Genomic DNA, 12,445 nt, shown 5'->3' with positions numbered 1-12,445 from the left:
TAGCAGCAGCAGCAGCAGCAGCATAACTGTCATTATTCAGAAGCTGTGTCAATATCAAACAGAGGTCAAAGTTAGCTTCATGTGGTTTTTTTCTTTTTCTTTTTTTTTTGTACAAAGCTTCCATAATGCTAGAACTCCACAAATAATTTTAGAATCACAACCAAAATGTATATAATATTTTTTAATGTTTAAAAGAATATCAATCTCTGTTACACAAAAGCATCTGACTGTGAATTTTACCCACACTTTCTCCCACATGTGGTCTCCAAGTGAAAACACTGAAGTTTCACATTTTTATACAATAATGCCAACAAGGAACTGCGCTATAATTTTTCTAATTACCTATTTCATTCCTACCCTCCTAAAAGTACTTTTCTTAATTACTGAACAATGTCATGTTCTGGATTTTAAAAATTAATTTGTACACCCTGGATTACCTAGGCAGCAGATACATTTAACTTTGACTGTCAAGCAAATTCACACTCAGAGCCAAGCAACTATATACATATATTTTTCAGAGATGCCTAGCTTGTCCCATTATCTTTCTTTTTCTTCCCAGGCTGACTCTGTGCACCCACACACATACACAGCTGTATTAAACGTAGGTTTTAGTTTTGTGCCTTAGTCAACAATGTCCTAAACTTGGATTTGAACACATGATTAGACCACAAAACCTGTCCTGTGAGTCTCAGTTGGGTCCTTTGGTCGTCTCCTATTACTCACCAGCATCAAATTATCCCCTCCCCCAAGTACTGGACAAGGAAAAAAGTTTCTTAAATCATAGAGACTGTAGTTTTTCCATTGTCCAGTAGACGGCACAAAAGATCAAGCCTTCAAATGCTGAACAATCCACCAAAGCTGTTTGGTTTGGTTTGGAGTGTGTTTGAGTGTACTATTCATTTCAACTAGTCAGTCTGCCAGCCAGCTAGCCACTGCTGTATCTGTGAAGCAGAGAAGAATCCTCAAACTTATGATAACTTTGCAAAGTTCTGAAATGTAGCGATATGAAAAAAAGATTTGTATATCTGCTCACCAAAATGCTGCTTTAGATAATGCACCAACCATTATAAATGAGGAGTTTGGAGGGAAATGTTATTGAGAAGTTTATTGTTTAAAAGTTACCTTTAAAGAAATGAAACTGAGATAAAATACAAGCCATTTTATTTTTAATTATCTTTTAATAGGTGAAAATATTTGCAACCTGAACCTTCAAAATTCTATATTGGAATTTTGCAGGGTGCATCTATACTTTTTGTTAAACTTAACACACAACTTAGACCAGAAAAATCAAGTATTGTATTTCACATGGGCTAATGTATACATGCATATATAATCTGTAGTAGAAAAGGGGAAGAAATTTTCTAGAAATTTTTTGAATAGCTTTTGGAGACTATTGGATGATGAAGTCATTAGAAATAACTTAGTTGAAACTTTCCTCTCCTAGAGCAATGTGTGACTGTAGCGAATATTTATATTTTACTAAAAGGCTTCTATTTCTCTTTTCATTCTGCAGACGCTCCTTATGTAGAAGTGGGGGGAGAGGGTAAAGTGTGGGCTAATAACTCATTTCCCAGTTAATTTTATTAAGAATTTATAGCACTGTTTAGAAAGTTTTAAGACAACCATAAATTTTATTAGGAATATTTTATTAAGCCCTCCATTTAATTAATAAAAGACCTCTATAACTTCTGAAAATGTCAGAGCTAGTAATTATGTTAACCAGTGTGATTTTTCCCCCTCTAGAGACCAAAGCGTTTTAATGATTTGAAATAGAAAAGTGGTAAGGGAAACACCCCCCCACCACCTCCAAAATTTTTTTGTTCACTTTTGCATTATCCAGTCAGAGTATAGTGACTTAGGTATTCTCCCTGTGATGGCTGTAGAGCCTCAGCTGACCTTTCATTGACTTCTGAACTGGACCCAGACATTCTTTGTTTTCTGAAGCAAAATGCAGTAAACAAACCTCCAGGTTCTTATAGCCAGGATTGCTTTGGGGCACTTGATTAACGTCTTCCCTAATCCTGTCGGTTAACCCCCTTTCATATCACCTAACCAGGTTTCTCCCTTTTATAGACCTCTAAATAGTTTATTTCACTTTTCTCACAGCCATTCATTAGCTTTGACTTCTTGGTACCTTTCTCATACCGCATCCAGACTCTTATCTCCAACATTCCTCTATTATCTCTACTAGATTCGAAATCTATTTCCTTTAAACTGTCATTCCCTCCTCTTATTTCTGTTTTTTGAAATGCAAATACTAATGTGAGGTGAGATTCAGAGGATAAATGTTCTTGAAGAACAAATCCTAAGCCTCCAGTCCACAGGACAACCTAAAGAGTAATCACAACATTTTAACAGGCATCTTAAAGTTAGGTGACAGATGATAAACCCTTATCATTCTGTGAACACAGCTGCCAAATTCGATTGATTAACAGGCTTTTGTTTATTCTGGGCTGGCAAATACACACACATTTTACCTTAAGAGGTGCCTTTTTAATTTCTGAGGGTTTTGGAGCTGACTCATCAGTGTGAACTTCAGGGACAAAAGCCTAACTCAGGATATAGATCTTTCCATCGGCAGAATTCTTTATAGGAGAATAGAAAACTAGAGGGAAGTTCTTAGGGAGGACTGTACCAACAGTGTCCTTGCCAGAGGGTCTAAGGAATAGAGACCTAGGCCCCAGACTGCCCCTTTAGAGTCCTCATTCTCTATCTTTGGAAAGATGCTCTGGGATGAGAAGGGTAAGATGGGTATGGAAGGCCCAGGTAGAGGGGCAAATGCCAGAACTCTTCACCAGGCCAAGTTTTTGCAAAATAAAAGTACTTTTGCCTTAAAAAGTAAGTATCTGCCATAAGCTAAAGATAGGTACTGTCAGAGAAGAGGTATAAATATCAGCATTGGTTTTCTAAGATACCTAGAACTATCCTTTTACCTTTTCCTTTTTAATAGATGATTAATTGCTGCTCTGCTAAAGTTTTTTTTTTTTTTTTATGGCTACTATATTGCAATCCCAGACATAGTCTGTGCAGTTTCTCTCAGCAAGCCCCAACTGTAATAACTGTTTGCTAATTGTAAAATCCTTATCCAGAATGAGGTTTGGGCAAACAATTTGTACTACTATAATTACATTGTAAAAGTGTTTTAGTCTCTTGATTGTTCAAAATTAATCTTATAAAGGCCTAGGACCATCAGCTTCACAGTTATACTTGGAAAGGAAGGGAGGGAAGAAAGAAGACACTTTTCAAAGCTCATGAGTTTAGCTTAAGCCCACCAATTCAAAGTATGTCTTTCTTTAAAGAAAATCTGTTTGTAGGTAATTTAAAGTTGAAGATCATGGTTGAAAAGCACAATAGTCTTTCTACTACTTTAGGTTTGGGGTTGTGCTGGAAAAGGAGAGACTTACCTGAATCTTCTTTTTCCATCCCAGCTAGAAAACAAAAGAGGAAACTTACCAGAAAGCATCAATACAAAATACATTCTATTGTCAAAGAACTATGTATATCAAAACTGGCCTCTTCACATTGAAAACCTGGCCGCAGACCTGAGGTAACACCAAGCCTTAGTCTTTGCCCGAGAACCCCTAGGGCTGTTAAAGACTATGGTCATCAAAATGTATTTCGCAGTAAATTTCTCTCGGTTAGATTATACTTACACAATTCCCTTCGCAGTTCATTTTAGGATCATAAATGTAGCTGTGCCCGTGTCAGTGTTTGGCTTGACGCCCCCACCCCCTACTTCGTTCCCCACTGCCTCCACTCGCGCTTATGCCCAGCGGGCCTTCTGCAGAAAAAGAGCTCACAGCCCAGCCAGCAGCCGTCGGAAGGCGCCCAGGTGTTGGCCGAGACCGGCTGGGGTTCCAGGAAGGCGGCCGGCCCAGTTTGCTCCTCTCTGTTATCTGAAAAGGATTGCCTTTCCTGGCCCAGTCAGCGCAGCTTCCCGAGAATTAAACAGAGAAATCACCTTCCTCGAGACCGGGAGTTTCTATTTTGGCCTGAAATTCTGTTTCCAAGTTCACGTTGGGGAAGGGTTGGGGAGTGGGGGAGTGAGGAGGTGCGGGGTGGGGTGGTGGTGTCAGGCAGTGGCATAAAGGCGCTGGTAATTCACCTGGATCCTCTCCGCTCTGACACGCGGCCCTGCCTTAACCTCACGCGTGATGTATCGAGAAGTTAGCACCAGAAAACTCTACAGTTGTTTGTGATGGAGAAAAGTAAAGATCTTAAAACTTGGGGAGTGAGGTGGCAAAGAAGAAAAAGGAAGAGAGAGATGCAAACGATGAGGGATCCTAGGATGAGTAGTTAAAAGAGAAAGCTTTCAAGGCAAAACGATTCCGCAGGCTTTGGGTGAACGTGTCTGTCCTTCGGACACACTTGGGGCGAGTTCGGAGTTGGGGAGGGGATGATGTGCACGAGGCTGGGAAAGCTAAGATGCTCGACTTTATCAAACCTCTACTCTTGGGGGGAACGGGGCGTTGACTCGTGAGAAGTATTAAAAGAAGCAATACTCGTCGCTTAGGGAGATACGTGCGCTCAGTGCAACCTGATTCCAGATCTGTGTTCTGATGTTCGCCCTGGGTCCCCTGCTCCTCCAAAGCCCACTTAAACAGAAACTTGAGTTTTGTCTCTTGGACTGATGTGAATTCTCTTTTAGTTTGAACATTAAGAGTTGGCTTCCATACATGTTAGAACTCCTGATCTTTTCCAATCTCTGCGGATGAGAACCCCTAATCTTTCTCAAAACTCTTCTCCGTACCTACACCTCCCCCGCTTCGGGGTGAGGGTTGGTCCGCAGCTGGCCGTGTGGGAAGAAGATAGGGGCGAAGCAAGCAAGGGGCCGGCTGCTTTGGGAGAGTCAGCCTTTTGGCCACCATCAGGGCGGGAATCGGGACTGGCAGTTTGCATTCCCGGCAGATCGAAGCTCCCTGCTGATCGATTATTTGATAATTGATTTTCCCCGCAGCCAATGCGCGGCAGCCTTGGCAGGGGCGCCTCCTGATTGGCCGAGCCCTCCTCCCGGCTGCCTACCGAGATTTGGGTGAGCTCATTTTCCAGTCGACCGCAGGGGGAGTTTTCTGCGAGGTTTCTGTCGAGGGAGGGAAAAAAAAAAAAAAAAAAATCCTGCTCCGAGCCGAGCGAGCTGCGAGCCCTGCTCCGGGATGTGAGGTTTCCAGCCCGCTGGTCGAGCGGCTACGACTGAGCCATCTCGGCAGATCAGAGCCGGGCAGGCAGAAAAATAAAAACGAAAATGGCACCACTAAATATAATAATAAAAGACAGGCTTAGAGTGGGAGAATAAAGAAAAGGAATTTTCTTGTTTAAACTGGAGAATAGGTATTTAAAAGGAGAAAGTTCACACTAGTAGCTGCTTGGGGCCTCCGAGTTGTGGGTAGGGGCAGCTTTTTGTCTGAAATTTCAACCCCTGAAGTGAATTTCTTTTTCTTCGGCACTGGGAGTTTTTTCCCTGCGCCGGACTGGGGATTGAAAAGCGGAGTAAGTGTAAGAAGGTCCGGGGAGATGAGCGCGGGGCGTCGCCGCGGAAAGAGCACGGTGGAGGCCGGAGCCCCTCGGCGCCTCGAAGACAAAGGCGGCGCGGCTGTAGTCCTAGCCGAGCGTGCCGACCCCGCCGCGCCGCGCCTCGCCCTGGGCGCACGGCCGTCTCTCCCGGAGCCGGTCGGAGAAAGAGCTTCATTCCCCGCGGCTCCTGGCCCGGGCTCCACCCGCGAGGTCTGGGCTGCTCCGAGCCCGAGTCGGGTTTCGCTTTCCGGCGATCATAAATAGCTTCGTGTTTGTAAACAGGCGCTGGGGGCACATTCCCGGCTCTCGGCTCATTGTTCCCTCCCTTCCTCTCTCACTTCGCGCAGGACGCCAGGACTGGGGCTGGGGGCCTCCGGGACTAGGAGATGGGGAGGTTCAGACCCCCAGAGTGAGAAAATGCAAGCATTTGCTTTTTCGGGCCAAGTGTCCACCTCTGACAGCAAAAAAAAAAAAAAAAAAAACCTAAGCTAGATGTGCAGAAAGCCCCAGCAATCCCCACCCCACGTTCTCAGGACTCCTTAGCAGACCCTTTCCCAGCCGTGCTCCTGCTCCTCTTCCTCTTCGCTCTCGGTTTGACTTTTCTACGTGGAGTATTTGGTTATAAGAATCCACTACTTTCTGCATCAGCCCCCCTCCGAGCCGAAAAACACAGGCAGACCCCAATAATTTCGAGGAAAGTCAGGAAGTCTATCAGCGGATCCCTGGGCAAAAGAACTCCCGCCGCGGCTTGTCCCGCGTTTATTCCCGATTTATTTCAAGAGAGTCAGCTTTGGGGAGAGAGTCTGGAGGGGGAGGGAGAGAAAAGAATACGGAAAATAAAGCCGGCGGCCGGGGGCTTCTGCCCGCGCTTGTGCGCGTGTGCCCTGGGTGTGTGGGTGTTTGTGTCTGGGCGTGCGATTTAATGGAGCGCCTCTCTGCCTCTCCAGTGCGGCCAGAGCTCGCTTCGCGCACCCACCCCTGCCGAGGAGTCTACTTGCTGCAGCCCAATGCATTGTGTAAGACGCGACCTGTTATGGCCACCACTACTTCCGGGTTCTAGCATTCTGGTCGGAATCCACCTCTCCGCCTGTGCAACACACACTTTACACACGCACGGGGACTGCAAGCGGGCAGCATCGATCGTGGCTCCTTTAAGACAAACTCAGACAGACATTTTTTTTAACCCTCCTCCTCTAATCTCCCTCCAGTGCAGCAGTTGCAAAGACGGAGAGAGAGAGAGAGAGAGAAAGAGAAAGAGAGAGCGAGCGAGAGAAGAGAGAAACTGATTAGGAATTAGGACTGATTCAAGGGAAGCGAACGCTAGGGCTTTGTGCATTTGAATATTAACATTTGAGGTGTTCTGACCAGAAGAAGACAGAGCGGATGATCATTCATTCACCACGTTGACAACCTCGCCTGTGATTGACAGCCGGAGTGGCAGAAAGCCATGAGATTTGGTAGTTGGGTCTGAGGGGCGCTCTTTTTTTTTTTTTTAACTGATTTTTTGGGGAGAGAAGATCTGCTTTTTTTTTTTTTTTTTCCCTTGCCCCTGCTGCTGTCTTGGAAACGGAGCGCTTTTATGCTCAGTGACTCGGGCGCTTTGCTTCAGGTCCCGTAGACCGAAGATCTGGGACCAGTAGCTCACGTTGCTGGAGACGTTAAGGGATTTTTCGTCGTGCTTTTTCTTTTCTTTTTTTTTTCCGGGGGAGTTTACGTATTTGTTTCTTTTCACACTGGCCTTAAAGAGGATATATTAGAAGTTGAAGTAGGAAGGGAGCCAGGGAGGCCGATGGCGCAAAGGGTACGTATTAAAAAACAATTGTGGAACTCAAATGTGAGATTAAATTGAAACGTGGCTGAAAGACACTGTTAAAAAGTTTCCTTTTTTCTCTGTCTTTTTTTGAATGAGGCTCCTAAAGCCGTGGCCTAAAGCAAGAGGATTTATTCAAGGCATTTGTAGACTTATGCATGTTACATGTAATTGTTAATTCAAGTAATCAAGTTTCCTATAGGTTCCTAACCAGCAGCTATATAAATAAAAATACAAGCTCGGGCAATCATCTGTTTAAAAAACAAAAAGCGCTGGATACTTGATGTTATATAGCCTGAACATTCAAGGAGCAGAAATTTAAAGCTATTTTTAAACAAAAATAAGCAGTGAGAAACTTCTGATATGTTATTGATTATGCTCATCTTTAATATCACTGGAAGGGTTTAGCATTTTTAAGCAAATAACTTTGTCATAGTACAACAGTTTTTTTGGGGGGGTCGGAAAGCATTCATCTTTTAAAAGTAATTTTAATGTACATGACTTTTTATACAAGGTAATATTTTGTAAGTTTTTCTTAGAAAAGCCCTACACTAATTGGATCCTAAGCACACAACTATTCACTTTAAAAATGCAATACTAATTTCCCCAATATTCCTATTTGAATGGAAATGTAGTGAGAGTAAAGTGAGACAATGACAACCCAACAGAGGTAGTTTCTTTAAAGAAAGGGGATCTACAAAAAGCCTTCCTTGCATAAATTGTGCCCTGGCCCTCAAAGCTCTGTTTGCAAAAGAAAGTTACTAGGCTGACACATTTTTTCTTTACTCCTTTGGTTCAGGCAAATGTCAGCGTTCTTCCAAACTCTTTTCACACCTCTGGCTTTAAGGAGATGAAAGTGGCAATTCCTCTTTGAAAATCATTTCACTCTCAGTGCCTCCAAATCTTGGGAAAAGAACTTGCCTGAAATCAAGCAATGAGAAAAACCTCAATAGCTAAATTTTGCACACAAAAATAATGACAATATGAAAGTAGTTTTTCTAGAGAACGAAGATGGGGGGTGGTGGTTTGAATGTGCATTTACTTTTAAATTTGCTTTAAACCTGATGACTAACAATTTACCTCATTGCCTTCTAGTTTAGGGGGAAAGTTCATAATAGTAGAAAAAATAGAATAACTGCTCCAACTATAGATTTTCTTTTAACTCGGGGGGAATATTGGCTAATTCTAAATTCAGCCCTAATGTCCAAGAGAAGTTACCCTTCTCTGAGTTTCACTTATAAAGGGGGCAGTTAGTTTTGTATGATTTTGCAAAGTTTGTCTTGGAGAGCAAAGGAAATGCAGTGTCTTGCAGGACTGCCTAACCCCACGCTGGCAGGGAAATAAAATGAGAAGCCTGTCTGAATTCACGTGCTTGGCTTAGCTGTTCTCATCGTAACTTTTTTTTTTTTTTTTAATTCCCCCTGATGGGAAGGGGCTGTGAAACTAGGCAGGTTTGTTGCACTGTCCTGGCACGTTTTATTATTGTGATTTTGAATTTCCTCCTCTAGAGACATGCACGATTTACCTTTCGCCCTCCGGGAGAATGCCTCCCTTTCTTCCTTCTTTCTTTCTTCCTTCCTTCCTTGCCAAAGGATCCTGAATTTCTGACTAGTTGATAAGGACACAAGTTAGGGCAAGACCATTCCAACTAGCCGAGGTCTCACCAAGAATCCTAGAGTTTTTACTTAAAAAAAAAATTTTTTTAATGAGAAATCTCAACTTCAGAGAGGCAAGGCCCCCGAATTCGGGGTTGAAGGATCCAGCTGGACTGACGTATAAGCTCCGTGCCCTGCCGTCTCCCCTGTGTGCCTGCCTGGCCTTCTGAACCTTGTTTCTCTCCTGTTTGTCATGCAGTACGACGACCTGCCCCATTACGGGGGCATGGATGGAGTAGGCATTCCCTCCACGATGTATGGGGACCCGCATGCAGCCAGGTCCATGCAGCCCGTCCACCACCTGAACCACGGGCCTCCTCTGCACTCGCATCAGTATCCGCACACAGCCCACACCAACGCCATGGCTCCCAGCATGGGTTCCTCGGTCAATGACGCTTTAAAGAGAGATAAAGATGCCATTTATGGGTAGGTACGACGGGCAGCAGGTTCAGTAGTTTCGAGGCGAGGCTTTCTTTCCCCATTTCCCTTTGCCCTCGATAGGAGGAAAGTCAGAGCTCTCTGGATTTGGAGGTACATTATTTGGTGACTTTTCATTCTCTTTGCATGGAGATTTGGGGGAGGCGGCCAGCCCAGACGCCCCCCGGCTCGCCCCCGTCTCCGCTCAGGCTCCGCGCCGGTCCAGCGTCCAGCTCCGCCGAGGCCATGCCCGCGGAGGGGACGCCGTGCGAAAGTTGCCAAAGGTCCCTCGTCCTCCCACCACCCCCCGCAGACTCCGGCTCCGTAGTTCAGTGGGTTGGAGTCCTCACTTGCTCGACTTCTCGGGGAGGGTGTTGGGGATTTCTAAACGTAGGCGCCTTTGTGTTGGAACGAAACTTTTAGTTTAAAGGAAAATCTTTTAAGCCACTGATTGTTCTGACTTGCTAAGTTTACTCAGCCACCGTATGCTGGCCTTGCCACCGCACAATAAAATCTAGGGAGGACAGTTGCAGGTCAGGCAAGGGGGAACAGGCTTTGCATTTATGGAGTTTGACCACTGCAGTCGAGGAGAGGAGCTCACTCTGAATTGTTACAGACCTTAAGAAACTTGTGGCCGTTTTAGGACTTTGTGTTTAAGGGCGAAACTTGCAGGATTTAGAAGTAGATGCGGGGTGCTCTCGGCCGGTGTAGGGCTCCGCTGCGGTTCACACCGTGTTCTCCCGGGCCCTGGGGTTAGACCGAAACCCTCTGAAAGTCACTTGTGCCTACTGTGTGCTGAGGTATTGGGGGACTGCTTTTTACTTTGCAGCCACTTTTATTTTTATTTATTTCCTCTTTTGAAAGACAAAAAAACCAGGTAACACTGACCCTCCCCGACTGAAAACCCTTTCTGCTTTATCTTCTGGTTCCGTGTGCAGTGGGCTTGTTTAAACCCCAGCGTCCTCTCTGCAGCGTTAGGTGCAAATGGGTTAGGCTCCCGGACAGAACATTTGGGGAAGCTTTGAAAAGGACCCCAAACTGTTAAATTCCCAGCCGGGCTGTGAGAGCTAATAAAAGACTTGAGACAACTCTTTGGGCATTAGAAGAGGCTTGTTTTGTTTTGTTTTGTTTTTAATGGGCTGAGATAAGCAACATCTAGGCCCCTCGCAATACTAGTTGCTTGGCCATTACGCAGGGACAAAATGAAAGGCCTGACCGCAGACACATTTGAAGGAACTTTCTTGGGGGGCGGGGTGGGGGGGCGATGGGGACCGTCGGCGAAGTGAGGGAAGTGTGCAGGGAGCCGAGGAGGAGCCCTCCGGCCCTCTGAGGGCCGTGGGGTCGGGATCGGTGGTCCAGCTCTCTGACAGTCGGCCGGTCCCACAGCCAGAGAGGTCCTTGCCCCAAGTTAGCTGAGCGCCTGCCTCCAAGATCCCCAGAGTCTGAGCTTCCCGGGGCGGCCTCGGAGGAACCCACTTGAAGGAGATTTCCCACCTCCTGCGCCCCCGCGCCTTTCTCCTCTTCCAGGTCCCGGGTGTGCAGCGGAGGGCCGAGGGCTGGTCGGGATGGGAAACTTAATTCAAAATGGCTGCTGGAACCGCTTGGGTTTTATTCTTAGCAAATGTTACTAATTTCTCAGGCCAGATAGGCTGAACCGGTCCTCAGATACGGTCCATGGCTTAGGGCCTCCGACTTTGGGGGGGCCCAAGGAGGAAGGGGAGGTGAGCCGTCACCTTGGGGGTAGGGGTGGGGGAAGGGGAACAAGTAGATGTCAAAATCAGGGAGAGGGAGGTCCCCGTCTTGAGCTCCTCCGGCTGTTTTTCTTGGGCTCCGTGTTTCACTGCCGCGGGACTAACCATTGTGTTGTTTGTGACTGTTGTATTTTCTTGCAGACACCCCCTCTTCCCTCTCTTAGCACTGATTTTTGAGAAATGTGAATTAGCTACTTGTACCCCCCGCGAGCCGGGGGTGGCGGGCGGGGACGTCTGCTCGTCAGAGTCATTCAATGAAGATATAGCCGTGTTCGCCAAACAGGTCAGCAAAATCAATGTTTCCAAAGTAAAAAGAAAAAAGAAAGAAAGAAAGAACCTCCCTCCACACCCCCCCGCCCCAAGCACATTTGCAAAAGTAACCAGCTAAACAGTCTGCCCTAAGCCAGGCCTGGTACACCTTCCCTGAGCTTTTCCTCCTAAATCAGTGTCTGTTTGCGGACGCCCAAAAATCATCCCACTTCTCACCCACTCCCGCTCCCTAACCCGACGCAGAAAGCTCTCTCTGTAAAATGCGACCCCATACCCCCTGCGCAGGACCTTCCTTGGAGTTGGCGAGCTGGGCAGGGATCTCTTAGCAGCACACTGCTGGGAAAAGTAACCCTGTGCTCTGGGCTTGTTTTCGGATTATTTGACTTATATTGAAGGGTTTCTGCACGGGACGAACTCGGTGTCACCGAGTCTGTTCCGGAGGTTACATCCTGCCCCCGACAGTGTAATGAGGCAAGAAACTAGGAAGGCGACCAGATTTCAAATGTTTCTTTCTCCCCCCCCCCCCACCCCTTTCCCCTCCCTCTCCCCTCTCCTTCTCACTTGTATTTAGATTCGCGCAGAAAAACCTCTCTTTTCTTCTAATCCAGAACTGGATAACTTGGTAAGAGCGGACCCCTTACTCCCCTCCCCACATCTTCCCTCCCCCAGCCCCCCTTCTCCCCACCCTTTGCTCTGAGCGCCCTGAGGTTTCTAGACCCTTCCTCCCGTAGCTTGCAAGTGGGCTGCAAGGGTTTCCATCCACCGGCAAGTGGGCCGGGACGGGGTCCGGGGAAATAAATTCACCTTGAGAGGGGCCGGGTGAACTGGCGCGGGGAAACGCGAGCTTTTGTTTTTTATGACAGCCGGGCAGCGCGGCTCTAATCAGCCCGGGGATTTATCTCCCGGCTTGTCAGCGTGTGTGCTTAAACTTTGCGGACTTCCCAGCCCTCAAAGTCGCGTCACGAGGGCAAGCAACCAGGCCAGACCCCCCAAACCACCAGTTTATCGGAAAGGTGTGCAGAAGGCGGCAG

The 12,445-nt window shown here is 46.5% G+C and overlaps 1 protein-coding gene across 2 annotated transcripts in view; it reads left to right on the top strand.

Annotated features, from left to right (window-relative positions):
• Positions 1–6,587: 6,587 nt before the first annotated feature.
• The window catches only part of MEIS1 (Meis homeobox 1), a 142,974-nt gene continuing 137,116 nt past the window's right edge, over positions 6,588–12,445 (top strand). For both annotated transcript variants that reach the window (XM_061155176.1, XM_061155177.1), the window contains exons 1-4: positions 6,588–7,312; positions 9,176–9,402; positions 11,286–11,427; positions 11,986–12,036. In XM_061155176.1, coding sequence (XP_061011159.1) covers positions 7,301–7,312; positions 9,176–9,402; positions 11,286–11,427; positions 11,986–12,036 — 432 coding nt within the window. In that variant the 5' untranslated portion in view covers positions 6,588–7,300. The remainder of the gene's footprint in view (positions 7,313–9,175; positions 9,403–11,285; positions 11,428–11,985; positions 12,037–12,445) is intronic.

Source organism: Dama dama, chromosome 11 (genome assembly GCF_033118175.1).
Source record: "Dama dama isolate Ldn47 chromosome 11, ASM3311817v1, whole genome shotgun sequence".
NCBI lineage: Eukaryota > Metazoa > Chordata > Mammalia > Artiodactyla > Cervidae > Dama > Dama dama.
The sequence above is the reverse complement of the archived record's forward strand: the minus strand, read 5'-3'. Positions and strand labels throughout refer to the sequence as shown.